The sequence below is a fragment of the Propithecus coquereli genome, unplaced genomic scaffold, assembly GCF_000956105.1.
Source record: "Propithecus coquereli isolate 6110/MARCELLA unplaced genomic scaffold, Pcoq_1.0 Scaffold12, whole genome shotgun sequence".
Taxonomy (NCBI): domain Eukaryota; kingdom Metazoa; phylum Chordata; class Mammalia; order Primates; family Indriidae; genus Propithecus; species Propithecus coquereli.
In genome coordinates this window covers 8,465,499-8,480,354 of record NW_012136080.1, presented here as the reverse complement: position 1 = coordinate 8,480,354, position 14,856 = coordinate 8,465,499, and the positions used below count along the sequence as shown (strand labels likewise).

The 14,856-nt window shown below is 39.4% G+C and overlaps 1 protein-coding gene across 2 annotated transcripts in view; it reads left to right on the top strand.

The window, feature by feature from the left end:
* CPNE4 (copine IV) overlaps window positions 1–14,856 on the top strand; it is a 486,060-nt gene that overhangs the window by 451,379 nt on the left and 19,825 nt on the right. For both annotated transcript variants that reach the window (XM_012663497.1, XM_012663488.1), the window contains 2 exons: window positions 3,657–3,790; window positions 14,015–14,069. In XM_012663497.1, the coding sequence (XP_012518951.1) occupies window positions 3,657–3,790; window positions 14,015–14,069 (189 nt within the window). The remainder of the gene's footprint in view (window positions 1–3,656; window positions 3,791–14,014; window positions 14,070–14,856) is intronic.

Sequence of the window (14,856 nt, the reverse complement as noted above, 5' to 3'; positions counted from 1 at the left end):
GTCATCCAACTCCACATTCAATGGTCCCTAGATCCTATTCTTTTCCTACCCTAATGTCTTCAATCACAATCCCCTTCTCACCATCGTCTCTGCCCCACCCTTGTTTGTTAAGCATTAAGAAAATTATTCCAAGCCTGAGGATGAAGAGTTGGTAGAAATGAAATGACTTAGCAGCTCCAGGACCAAAGTGAGACAAGAGCCACACGGGGAACAAAACTTTAAAAAGCACTCACTGTGAGGATCATGCCAGTGTAGGGTCAGGTGAGGGTGAGGTGAGTGCCTCCTTGGGCTTTACATGCTAGGCTCCTCTTTTGCCTCACCCCAGTCCCGGCCCTATTTTATATGTTTGCTTGTTCCCTTGAGGGGCAAAAACCTACCCAATGGGTACAATGAACACTATTTGGGTGATGGGCACACTTATAGCCATGACTCAAGCGTTACACAAGAGATCCATGTAACCAAAAACATTTGTATTAATAACTATTTGTATTATTAATATTTTGAAATAAAATAAAATAAAATATATTGTTGCAAAAATCTACATATGCTCATCCTGACATTACACACACTTTTCTAGATATCACAACATACTCATCCAGGTGATATAACTGAGCTCAGGTACTGCCACTCGGTGCACGCATGATTGGAGGATTTTGCCCATACCAAGGAGGGACAGTTACGTTTCTTGAGTTGCCATTTTCTTTATGGATATTTTTTCTCTGGTCTATATTACCTGACTTCACTGTCTGGTTTTATGTCAAGGCACCAGCATGTTTTTGCCATCACAGAATACCCTCGACCCTTCGAGAGTCTCAGTTAGGTAATCAGCATGTGGGATAGGTTGTCAGCCACGGTATCAGGAAGCACAGGTAGGAAGCCCTCAGTGCTGAGCAGTGTGGTGATCCATGACAAAGGGCATCATAATCAGAAGTGAGGTGGGCCACAAGGTACTTGTTATTAATAATAAAGTACCAACACTTGCTAATGATTTACTTTTTAGATAAATTAGAGCAGAATCAAGGTAACAAGATGTGAAGATGTGAACAACATCTTCACACTCTCTAGAATTCCCTGGAGCTCTAAAATATTTTCCTCAGTCGAAGAGAAAGGGGTGTCTTTACACCTGGGCTTCTCAGCACTGCTTTTACCTTTTAAACACTATGTACACTTAAGTACATTTAAACCTATGTTATGTACACCTGTGCAAGGGGCATTCTCCTTTAAACATGTCTCGTTGGGGGAAATAGAATGGTGGCTCTGGGAGTTGAGCTTAGCAGACTCAGGAGGACCTCAGAGGCATGATTGCGACACCTCTGGAGTGTTCCTCTTAGAAGTATTCCTGGAATTATCTGCATATGTTTGTACCTCTGTCTGTTTGGGGCCTCATGGGTGGATCCTGGGGTACCTTTTCACCTCCTTCTTGTTCACAAAATGAATGCAGTTTCCTCCCCACCACCAGCTTTTCATCACAGTGCTTGATTAAAAGGATCTTCCCTATCGTGTTCCTTTCCTTTTTCCAGTGGGTTGGCTCTCACCTTCAGGATAAAACCGATCTTGGAAGACATTGGATTTTATTGTTCCCTTTTGGTTACCCCCAGTCATTCTCAGTAACACAATCTCCCACTCTTGTGCATGCGAACACACACACACGCACGCACACACATTTCCATTGCCCTTTCTCTACCTTTTACAACTGTTTTGGTCACAAAAAACTGTTCATTCCAGGGCATTCTTCCTTAAATTACTATAGTTTCCTCCTAGCTAGTCTCCCTACCTTCAGCCCAAATTCCCTCCATTTTTTATGGAAATATTATCCTCATGAGAAATCTTGGTAGGTTGGTCACAGACTTATGTGTCCTCCTGGGTGTATAATGATATAGTGAAGAAGCATAGTCTTTGGAGCCATATAGACTTGGACTTAAACTCAGCTCCACCCCCTATTACCTGCGTGACCTTCATCACCTTTGGGCATCCATGCTGGCATCAATACAAAGGAATAATTATCTCTGCCTCACAGAATTTTTTATGAAAACCAGGTAACATAATACCTATAAGGCATTTAGCACAGTGCCTGACACAGAGAAGGGTTTTAACAAAGATTACTCCTCTCTTCTTCTCTTTGTTATCTAAGGGTCAGGGAGGTACTGTGATTTTTCTTCATATGACTTTTTATTTTCACCTTCTGTTAGTACTAGCATTTTATCTGTGGGTACCCCTTGATGAAAACATCTGGGTATTCTGAAAACAGAGTTTGAATCCTGCCTAAATTTTTTCAACTATATTTTCAACATAGTTCTGTGGAAGGGTGAGGAAGAAAAAGAAAAAAAAATCAATGATGAAAAAATAACGTCATGAAAGCAAGAAAAAGTTCCAAGTGAATTACTGTTAGCCTGTTGCTTTTCCTTTCTATCACTTTGATTCGATTGCAGGGTTACAATAATAGAGATGGGAAACATTTCTTCTATCAACTTTACTTCTTAAGAAGCACAAAGCACATAGCATCTTTTCTCTGTCCTTCCAGAAGTAATGTCCCACCTTAATAAATCCAATGGAGCATTTCAGTTATTTGTTACAATGGAATTTGAAATGTAACACAAGTAACATTTCCCATCTTACAATCCTCAAGATCATACAAGAAAATAGAACCTTTCTGTCATAGTAAGCCAATGAACGCATTTTTCTGTTCCCCGGAAGGAAAGGAAAGACGCAACATGAACATTTCTTTCTTCCCCTATGACTCCTCATTTTAACCTTCTTCACCCTAAGCTTGAGCATTTTTAAGAGGTTTTTTTCTGGCTTAACCTTTATTTGGATGGTGATGATGTTGGAAATCAGAAGAAATGTTCCTTCTCATTTTAACACTCTCAGGCTTAAGCATTTGTTGTTGTTGCTACTGTTTGTTGTTAAGAAGTATTCAGTGAGTCAACTCTTATTTAGATGATTATGATCTTGGGGGTCAGAAAAAATTTAGGAAGCTGAAGGATAATGACTGTGTGGTGGCAGGACAGAAGTTTCCCTTCTCCACTTCCCACACACAAGGCCATAACATTCGGGCATCTTCTTTGTTACGGCAGGAGTTCTTACACGAATGGGAACCAAAAATTTGAATGCCTTACACAGAGCTGCTTCTTGCAGAAAATTTGTTATCACCACTTTAACACATCTCTCTGCATCTGGCCACTCACAGAAATATGACAATGACTTTGTTATGAAGACTGTATCTTTAACACAGAATTTGGTTTTAAGGGATTTTTACCTATGCCTCAGAAATGGAATTGTTCTGCCCAGGGAGCACAGAAGTCTTTTCTTAGTGAATTGTGAAATTGGAGGGCAAATATTCTATCCTTACTCTTGCTGCCTGGTGAGGTAGATCAACGGCAGCTAGGCTTTCCAAACTATATGTCAATCCCTAGTTCTAGTTTGGACAGATAGAAGAGAGGGTATTGGGGGGGTTGGGGGAGATGAATACTGCATAAATGTTCTCAAACCAAATTAATAAATACTTTTCATACTAATTAATTTCTTCTCTTACTTTTTTATTGGTCGGGTATGTAATGTGTTGTTTTTCATCTGACGCCATGTCTCTGTCATTGCTGATCATAATTTCTAGAAGATACGTTTACTTTAAATCCACCTGTTCTATTGTTTTCTTCCAGGTAGCTATAGATTTCACTGCCTCAAATGGAGACCCCAGGAATAGCTGTTCCCTGCACTACATCCACCCTTACCAACCCAATGAGTACCTGAAGGCCTTGGTAGCTGTGGGGGAGATTTGCCAAGACTATGACAGGTAAGAAAGAGACTGTAAATTCAGATGGTCTTTGGCTGATCTGTGGCAGAAGAGTGGGAATTAAGTCAAAAAACTGCTCATGCAAAATGAAAGAACAGACTAAAACCTTGCTCCAAATGTTTCATCCTCTCCACATCTGGAGAAACTGAGTTTGTCTCAATTTCACTTTGGTCACCAAACAAAATCCTTTCTCAGCTTTCTTCTCTTAATTGTCTTGCAAGACCAGTGGATAGCAATTTTGGTTTCCATCTTATTAAATCTTAGCATGTGCCTTGCTACTCAAAATTTGTTCAGAGACTAACAGCATTCCAGACCTACTGAATTTGACTCTCCAATTTTTAATAAGATTCCCAGATGATTTGTGTTTTGGAAACACAGGTGTATTAGTTTTGGAAGCACAGGTGTATTAGACATTATTCCATCTAATCACTTATATAGTAGGTATTGATTTAAATAAGAGGAATACTGTACAGGAGGTTAAGTAATTTACACACTATCACACAGCCAGAGGCCAGACTTGAACTCGGCTCTATCTCACTCCACAGATTAAGTCTATAATCACTGCAGTTCACTGATCTCAAAAGCTACTGATAACTTTAGCAGAGGCTGAGTGTCTGCCCCTGTGCACATCGTGTGGCCATGCAAGTGTGAATGTCTTTGCCTGTGTATACCTAGAAAAATGATTGTGAGACCAGATCAGTATTCTATTTATTTTTACTTAATGGTAAATATTGACCTTTCCCACCAAGGGAATCCGCTGTAGGAAATATCTTACATAAATTACATTCAATTGTATTTATTCTTCCTTTCCAGTATTTCTAGACTGAGGTGAAGGATTTCAGGTGTTAGTTTAAGAAGCCTTTTTGAAGTAAAACCGATGTAAATATAAATATGTACAAATCTCAGTTGACTCCCTGGTGTGATTTTAAAACAAGGCTAGTCAGTTAGTAATGAGCAGCAACTAATTGACCTTTTAAATCAAGAAAATTAAGAAAGCAACTCTATCTTCCAGGTTTCTGAGAAATCGTATGGGATAGTATAATTTCCATTCTTTCTAGTCTCATAATTGGTGATAACCATATTAAAAACCTTTTGCCTCACACACCATAGGAAATGACACATCCTGGTGACCAGAATGCACAGAGAAACTAATAGAACAGGTAATGGGGAAGGTCCAATCAGTCTCCTGCCTGCTGGTGTCTCTGGATTCAGCTTGGTCCTCACCAGTAACTCAAATGGGGCATGACAGCAGTCGGGGAATGAATGAACAGGTCCAGTAAAATCAAAGGGCTTTAAACATTCAGGCCCTTACCGATACTTCCTCTCCTATACGTCCAGGGCAGAAGGCAACAGTCATTTTAAATTACCCTGTTGAAGTGACACTTCTCGTACTTTAACATTGAGTTGTTGACTATGAAGATAACTTGAGTTTCAGCTCTGGTTTCTTCAGGCACAAATATAGTGAGGATTCCTAGAGAGGTTTATATCATATGAAGATTTCTACTAGGGAAAGAAAAGACTGACAAATTGCATCTCCACTGTGTTGGAAACTCCTTTAAACTTCCCGAAGACACAAAAGCAGTAATTATCTCCCTACTTTATAACACATACACAGACACACAGAAACACACACACACACACACATTAATAATCTAGTATAATGTGTACACATGCTAAGAGATAAAAAGGAAGGGGGGAATGTCTTCAAGATTTTTAACTTTTAAATCTTGAAATGCTTATAAGCAAAATAAAGTAGGTAAAAACATTTAACACATATCATATAGTAGATGCTTGATTAAAACGTTGACTCTGAATCTTTAGGGAAGAAGGCAGTCCAATAATAATCTCCAAGGAGAAGATTGGTGGGCTGTTCAGAAACTAAGGAGCAAAGGCTCTGAGCCCTCCTCGTGATTCTGCCACAGATTTATTGGATGATCTGGAAAAAGCTACTGAATGCCTCCATTTCCTGATTGTCTCACATGCAAAATGCAGATACTATAGTCAGAGTGACATATACAGCTTTTAAAGCTTTCATTCCTTTAGAATGTGAACCAGACAAAGTCTGGGGAACATTTTATATTCTCTCAAAGATGCAGATTCAATATAAAAATAAGATATGACACCTTAGGAATTATGTGAAGAATCATCGTAAATGATTCCTTTTAAAATCTTAATGGAGTGAGACCAAAGTTGTCATCCCCAACTGGCCAAGAAAATCAAGTTTCTGCAGCTCAGAGGAGAAATGTTTTTGTGTATGTGTAAAGAAAGCAGCTTGTCATTAAAGTGGGCAAATACCTAAGGAAGAAAAGAGGGATTGTAGTATCTTGGCACTTTTATAAGACTCCTTAGAAGAATGTGTAATGCAAGATGCTTGATTGAAAAAACTGACAGGGTTCCACCATTTCTCCTTTGTGTGGGTGCATAGACAATAGACAGGCAGAGTCAGGAAATTTCAAGTCGGTGCTCCGGAATTAATTTATTCTCACATCAAAGTCGGTGAAGTTGGTGCTCAAAAAGAAACACTTGAATAAAAACTGACAGAAGGCATCATTCCCCCTCCTACAGCGACACAGAGGTTTTTAATCCCCATGAGCCTTAGAAATTCCTCCCTGTCTCTGACAGCCAAGGGCTTTCTTTCTGCCTTGTACAGTCATCACTACGGGGTCATTATGAGGTGATCCATGAAGTAGAACAGCTTGAGAGATGCATAAAGCTCTTTTCAGGGTTGAAGGGAAGCTTCCCCCTGATAGCTGGTCCTCAAGCCCAGAAAGCAATCCTGCCAGCCTGCTCTATCCCTCAGCCTCTGATAGAGATGGTGCTGTCCCTTCTCTGGGACTTGATTCCCTAAGCACAACACACGCGCGAGCACACACACGCATGCACGTACACACACACATACAGAGTCACAGCCTACATAAGCTCATACATTCTCTGTTGACAATGGCATTTCTCCAGCTCCTATAAACATCCTGGCCTCCTTAGATTACTCAAAGCCAAGGCGACATCTATTCCTTGGTACCAGCCGAGATGTGGGTCTCGGACAACCTGAAATGTCCTCTAATAAAAAGTCTGACCTATCTGCTATAAAGATAGTATAGAAACTGAATATGTACATTTCTTGAAAGTATATACTACTATTTTATATAAGTGGCTACCCCAGAATGAGACAGAGATATCATACACCAAGGCAGAAGTCTTCTCCATGGAGTGGTAGGAATGGTGCGAGGAGACAAAACTAGAACTGAAACCAAATTTGACAGGTATTTTCAAGTGTAGAGCATTGTGTTGGTAATCAGAAGATAGGTTCGTATCACAATGCTACTTTTTCTACTCTGCCAACACCGGTCGGTAGTTCTCAGCCTTGGTTGTGCATTGAAACCACTTGGAAAGGCTTAAAATGTACTGACTCCTGGGTTCCACTCCAGAGACTCTGATTCGATTTGTGTGTATCCTGGAAATCAGGACTTTTTTTTATTTTAATAGGTACCCAGGGTTGAGACCCAGAATTAAATCAGGAGAGATGGGTTGGACAGAATGGCTAAGGACATATGCAGCATCTACTTAAGTGCCAAGTACTTCATGTGGACATGTAAAGACAGAAAAATGAGTAAAACACAATTTTCCCCCAAGTGGCTCACAGTCACATGGGAGAGAAGAGCATGTAAATAAATTATAGTCCAGGGTGGCCAGGGTGGCCTTGCCCTGTGTAAGAATGGGAACTGCGTAAAGGAGAGAAGGGCTAACTCTGTCCTTTGTGGGAAGAGGAGTGGTTGGGGAGGGAGTCCTGGGGTTGGTGACTTCTGGGCTGATCAGAATTCTAATTCTGTTCTTTATTGCTATTAGAATGTAGATGGACTTATTCTCATTATTCTGACTCATTAGACCAGACCAGCCTCTTATGGAGGGCAGAGTCAGGGCTGATGGAAAGTGTATGGGATCCTGGTGACAGGTAGACCTAGGTTCAGACCCCAGCTCTGCTACCTCTATTCCCATGAGATTCACATTTTATGGGCCCCTTTGGCTTCCTTGGTTGCAAACTGAAGTTGTATCAAACTTCTCTTGCTGAGCAGTTGTAAGGATTAAAGTATCCAGCTAGCACATGCTCTACCTGTTGTAAATACTTGATAAATGACAGACACTATTATCTTTAATACCCTAATTTTATTTTTATTTTATTTTATTTTATTTATTTATTTATTTTTTTTCTGAGACAGAGTCTCACTTTGTTGCCCTGGCTAGAGTGAGTGCCGTGGCTTTAGCCTAGCTCACAGCAACCTCAAACTTCTGGGCTCAAGTGATCCTACTCCCTCAGCCTCCCGGTAGCTGGGACTACAGGCATGCGCCACCATGCCTGGCGAATTTTTTCTATATATTTTTAGTTGTCCAGATCATTTCTTTCTATTTTTTTTAGTAGAGACGGGGTCTCGCTCTTGCTCAGGCTGGTCTCGAACTCCTGAGCTCAAATAATCCGCCCGCTTCGGCCTCCCAGAGTGCTAGGATTACAGGCGTGAGCCACCGCGTCCCCTAATTTTATTTTTAAAAATAAACTGAATGCGAAAGGAGATAGGACTATAGTGTCAGATCTAAAGTTCATTTTGAACCAGTGGCCTTTAAAATTTTTTTGTTCGTATATCCCTTAAAAGGATTGTATAAAATGAATAACCTTCACACATTTTTTCATTGAAATCTAACTTTTTCATCATGAGTTTAAAGTAGTGACAAAGAATGAAAATTCTAGTGTATTGTAAATATGGACATTTAAAATAAAACTCTTACATAACTCCTATGACTATCCAGTAGCATCCAAATGCTGTAACTATTTGATATCCACCATCATCCATTCAAAAAAAAATGAACAAGCACTTTAGTTTGAGATCAGAATTTTAATTGTTTCTCCTTTTTCATCAACTCATATTTCCATTTTCTTTCCCCACAGAATTTTATCCAAATGTATCTTAGTCAATTTGATTTGAAATTCTTTTATTGATCACTGTATCATATATTTTGGTAATAAAAATATGAATATACATTTAAATGTTTTTAATTTCTAAAGTTGTCTATGATGAAAAGTTTCAAAGTATTTTAAAAATATCATCTGGGGCCGGGCGCGGTGGCTCACGTCTGTAATCCTAGCTCTCTGGGAGGCGGATGCAGGCGGATTGTTTGAGCTCAGGAGTTCGATACCAGCCTGAGCAAGAGCGAGACCCCGTCTCTACTAAAAATAAAAACAAATTAATTGGACAACTAAAAATACATAGAAAAAAAATTAGCCAGGCATGGTGGCGCATGCCTGTAGTCCCAGCTACTCAGGAGGCTGAGGCAGGATTGCTTGAGCCCAGGAGTTTGAGGTTGCTGTGAGCTAGGATGACGCCACGGCACTCTAGCTCAGGCAAGAGAGTGAGACTCTGTCTCAAAAAAAAAAAAAAATCATCTGGGTTGAATTTATTATTTTTTTTCGTTTCAGATATTATGGGGATACAAACATTTTCATTGCATAAATTGCTTTTGTACCATTTGAGTCAAGGTTATAAGTGTGCCCATCCCCCAGATAGTGTGTGTTGTACCCATTAGGTGTGAAATTACCCATCCCTTCCTCCCCCCCACCTGCTTGATTTCCAATTAATGTTATTTCCATATGTGCACATAAGTGCTGATCGATTAGTTCCAATTTAATGGTGAGTACATGTGGTGTTTGTTTTTCCATTCTTGTGATACTTCACTTAGAAAAATAGTCTCCAGTTTCACCCAGGTTAATACAAGAGATATTAGTTCACCATTTTTTAATAGCTGAGGAGTACTCCATGGTATACATATACCACATTTTATTAATCCATTCTTGTATTGATGGGCACTTTGGTTGATTCCACATCTTTGCAATTGTGAATTGTGGTGCCTTAAAATGTTCGAGTGCAGGTGTCTTTTTTATAGAACGTCTTTTTTTCCTTTGGGTAAACACTCAGTAGTATTGCTGGATCAAATGGTGGTTCTACTTCTAGTTCTTTGAGGTATCTCCACACTACTTTCCATAGACATTGTACTAGTTTGTAGTCCCACCAGCAGTGTATTAGTATTCCTATCTCTCGGCATCCATGCCAGCATTTGTCGTTTTGGAACTTTCTGATAAAAGCCATTCTCACTGGAGTTAAGTGGTACCTCATTGTGTTTTGATTAGTATCTCCCTGATGATTAGAGATGTTTAGCATTTTTTCATATGTCTGTTGGCCTTTATATTTGCATGCTATACATCCAATAAAGGGCTGATAACTAGAAACTATAAGGAACTCAAGCAAATCAGCAAGAAAAAAATCAAATAAGCCCACTAAAATGTGAGCAAAAGACATGGGTGGAATTTTTATTACAATGATTATTAATGCATTGATCAAAAGAACATAAAGATATTGAAATTTTCAGTGCCTAATTATTACCTATAAGAAATAAAAACTTACTGGAAATCAGATCTTATTGAAACAGTGGTTTTTTTTTCAGTTAGTTTACATTACCTGTGGATGAGTGCTACGTATTATTAGAATGGGAGAGTCTAGCATCAATTCTAACCCACTTTTTTTTCTTTTATCAATGTAAATACTAGGAAAATCTGTTCTTATAAATAAGTACATGGAAATGGAGAATTTGAATAACAATTCTTTCAATTCTGAGTTAGACACCAAAAAAATCATGTAATGGTCAATCATCAAAAAAAAAAAAAAAACTTTTAATGATCTACCAGCTGACATCAGAACTTGCTAAAATTTATTTAAAGCAAAAATTGGCAACTAGCTGACTTACAAAAGTATTTTTTTTACTAGTGAATCATTCACCTTTATGATTGTACAATTATTTGATACTACAGAGATTTACCTCTAGAGCAACGCACGATGGTGCTTAAGATTCAGAATAGGTAAAGGAGAAGGGTAATAGTAAAAGGAAAGGTGTGAATGGAGAACAGGTCTCTCCATCACAGGAATTTCCAGATCGGTTTCGGCAAAGAATACTATGGATGTAGAGGAACTGAACACCGATTTCCCTTTTTTTTAAAGAAAAAAAAAGCCATGCTCTCCTAGCCCCAGAAGGGCTTTGCATTTTCATGTATCCCAGTTTGAAGATCACTGCTTTAGAAAACAGTCTTTATTAAATGTCTTTAGGTGCTCTAAAATGCCATATTGCTCTGAATTAGTCTCCATTTCCTTACAAATACAGTAATTTATCTTTACTTGTATTAACCTCTTGATTTATCTCAAAGTTTTCGTTAACAGGAAAAGTAAAGATGGTAATTAAAAATAAATCTTCCATCTGGAGGTCATTTGACCATCGTCATTCCCTAAGTTCAGAACAGCTTGCTCATAACCATTAAAGAACACAGGCTCTTTTATTGTATTTTGTACTATTTTATTCCAATAGTGAGAAATACTGCCTTTACTAATGTGGTAATGTACCCCTGAATTTTCCAGACTGTCAGTCTTCACCAATTATTTTCCTAAGAGCTGCTAAATGGCCCTTTGCTTGGTGCTGAGTGGATCCAGTCTTGAGTTCTTTGAAGTGTTGACACACCAATGCTTCCTTTTTAGCTCAACATGCCTTTTTCTCACTTCTTGCATAATAAGGCTCTTCTTTTCCTAGTTTTATTTTTAAACAGAAAGAATGGATGTTCAAATCTATTGTGCTTGGGCTTGGAATTTTTTCTTTAGTATGTTTATCAGTTAGAGGCTTTGTGGTGGCTAACTTCAGAGAATTTATCCCTCCTGGCTCATTAATTATTCCCCTTGTGAGGGATTTTCCCTACCTTTCCACTCTTGAAATTCAATTACATAACAGTGCATCATGCTCAACAAACTTCAAATCCCCAAAGATGACTTAGAAGGAATAAAAGAAATATCATTAAGGCTGGAACACTGGTTTAGTGATTACCAGTGGATGGAATATGAGATCTCACCCCTCCTGAACCCATGAAATAGGAAAACAGAGGGTGTGTAGCATCCCGGGTTTCTCTCTTTTGACTTTTGAGCCATCTTTGAGTTAGAAGAACTAGGACCCATCCCCCACCCAGAAAAGCTTTATTCCATACTTAACTAGGAAGAACTTCTGAAATCCCCCTCCCAGATTCCTTCTAACATCTATCTGCCCTATTTTGGTTAAGGAGGAATTGCTGAAGCAAAGTATTTCAATACTTCCAAGGACCAGAGGTATATTTTCTTGTATCTGTAGCTAATCCTTGATAAGCTGTTGTGAGTCTCTATTTATCCACACTAATACTTTCTCCAATGCATGCTAGATGCCATGCACCACAAAGCCAGGAGCAGCACGACAATGAGAGGAAAGGGGAGCTGGTGATTTTCTGGAGAATTTTGACTTTAATTTCAAAGAATTCTGTTTTCCTTGTATCTCCCAACCCCTAACCTCAAATTTAATTAAATTGGCTATGTTTTGGCAAAGTTTTGTCAAAGCCATCATTGGCTACTAATGACTTCTAAATCAATTGGGTGGTGATGGGTGAGAATATGGCTTTGCTACTTTCGCTTCGCAGTCAGCCTGGGGGTGGGAGGATCCCCTTCTGCTCGCAGAAGATGTTCAGGACAGTGACCTCTATCTGAATTCCTTTTTTTTTTCCTTTGACTGACTCTACCAGAACTGAGTTATAGGAATTGTTACAAGAGGAAATCTCAGATGTGTTCTTAATGAGAAAGGAAGTAAAAGGTAGATAGTATGAAAAGGACATGCCCTCTGCCAAGAGCAATATTCTAGAGCTCCATCGCAACACACCCCTGACAGCCCAGAATTTAATTAAGGAGGGTCTTATTTGCTATCTAGTCAGGGAGCCCAGTTACTGGAGGTGCCAGGAGAAAATCATGTTTAATACTACATATAATCATTAAATTATAAAGGTATACCAGAAAAGGAATGGGCTTTGGAATCCCATAATCCTCCTTGGTAATCACCTTTGCTCATTTATTTAGCCTTTTCTGAGAATCTGCTTATTTATCTGTAAAATGGGAATAATCAGTAGGTGGAACTTCCAGGGTTGTATGAGAATTATTAATAAATATGTACATCACCTAGCATAGTGCCTGGCACATTGTATGTGTCAATAAATGTGTTAATTCTCTTCCTCATCCTCTCACCTATAGTACAATAAACTTAGTATGCAATACATGTGAATGAATAAATTAGGAGAGAAATTCCAACATGCATACTAGAAACCAAGCCACAGGATATATATGTGACTTTCATGGATTTTCACAAGAATTCTCTCTTCTTTGTGTAACTGCATCTTAATGATTTAAATTCACACATTAACTATTCATTAGCTAGTTACTAAGCACACATTCTACGGCAAGTTCTATGTTGAAGGTTGGGGGCAGAGAGCAGTTAGGGGCAGGGGGCAGTGGAGATATAAAGACATGATACAAAAGACAAGGTACCTTTGAGTTCAGGAAACAACAAAAGTCTTGTACACAATTTGTTGCTGCTTGTGTGTGATAAGGTGGTGGACACAATGAGTCATGCAGAAGGCACGAAGCTGTGTCAGTGGCCACACTTACAAGCTTTCCATCTCTTTCTAATATCCCCTCGGATTCAGGCTTGTCTGTCTTTTAACCGTGGCTCTAATTAGCAGCATGATCTTGGGCAAGTTACTTTACCTCTCAAGGCACTTCCCACCTATAAAATGAGAATAGTAATCTCTCCCTGTATTTTAAAAGATAATATATATGAAAGATTCTAACATAGTCAACCACAGGAGTTACATAATTCATGATCACTTTTCAAAGGAAACAGAAAATTGGACTGGTGAGGGGGATTGGTGAACTCTGCAGCCATTTTATTTCTTGGTATCAAATCTAGCAAAAAGTTAAAGGAAGAGAAGTTGTAGACTTATTACTGTAATGACCTGTGGGGATTGTTTCTTGATTTTAATCATCTGTGTGATTGCTACCCCCATTACCAGAGATAGTCAAGAAGCATGAGTCATGAGGCTGGGTGTGGTGGCTCACATCTGTAATCCTAGTACTCTGGGAGGCCGAGGCAGGAGGATCACTCAAGGTCAGGAGACAAGCCTAAGCAAGAGTGTGACCTCGTCTCTATTAAAAAAAAAAAAAAAGGCCTGAGTCAGCATTTGACAATTTGACATAGCAACATGGCCTAGCAAGGTAGTGCAGATTCATACTTTTTCTTCTTAATAGATAAACAAATGAAGCAACTTGTTTTTCCTTTCTTTCATTTTGATTTCAGTGACAAGATGTTCCCAGCCTTTGGGTTTGGTGCCAGGATACCCCCAGAGTACACGGTGAGCAACTAGAGATGGGATCTTCTTTCACTTTGCTGTGGTTCTGGGATAACTTGGGTTTCCTTCGTAGCAGTCTCCCCTCTGTTGGCTCTTCACACAACTGTGTGAGTAGGGCCCCAAGAGTCAGAAGTGGTCTTCAGAACCAGCAAGATTAACTCCTCAGAGCCTGTCTCTTGATGAAACCTGATCTGCCAGTATTCCGGGTGGGTCTTCTCAGAGGTCCAGACAAAGAGTTCCACTGTTTAGCTTCCTGTAGATATAGTCAGAGACTGAGAAAGCACTCAAGAAATTGATCTCCCAAGGCTCACAACCTATCCATTCATATCTACCCTAGGAAATAGAATCAAAATAAATCCTATTGACAATGCCAACTATGAAAGTCCCTGATGATGAAGTCTACAAACTCCCTCATCCCAAGGAGACACAGACAAGTCCTGAGAAAGAACCATTAGGGCTTAGAGGACTGGGAAGCTGAAAGGTTCTTATGAAGACATTATGACCCTATTTGTTTTTGATAATGATTTCTCATCACAGAAAGAAGGCAGAGATTGTGTGTAGAGAAATTTGCGCTGTAATGGAGCTGAGGCACTCTACTATAGTATACCAGATGCTTCTGTGGAACACTCTCCACAGAGAACTCAGTTCCCCCAGTGGGCAGAGGTTGGAGAGGCAGCAAGGTCCCTGCCCCAGCTTCCACCTCCCCAATGCCTCTGAGGCCTGAGCTAATTGCAAGCAACACTGCCTGATCATTAATGTCTCTTTTACTGATTATGTCTGAGCTGCAGGT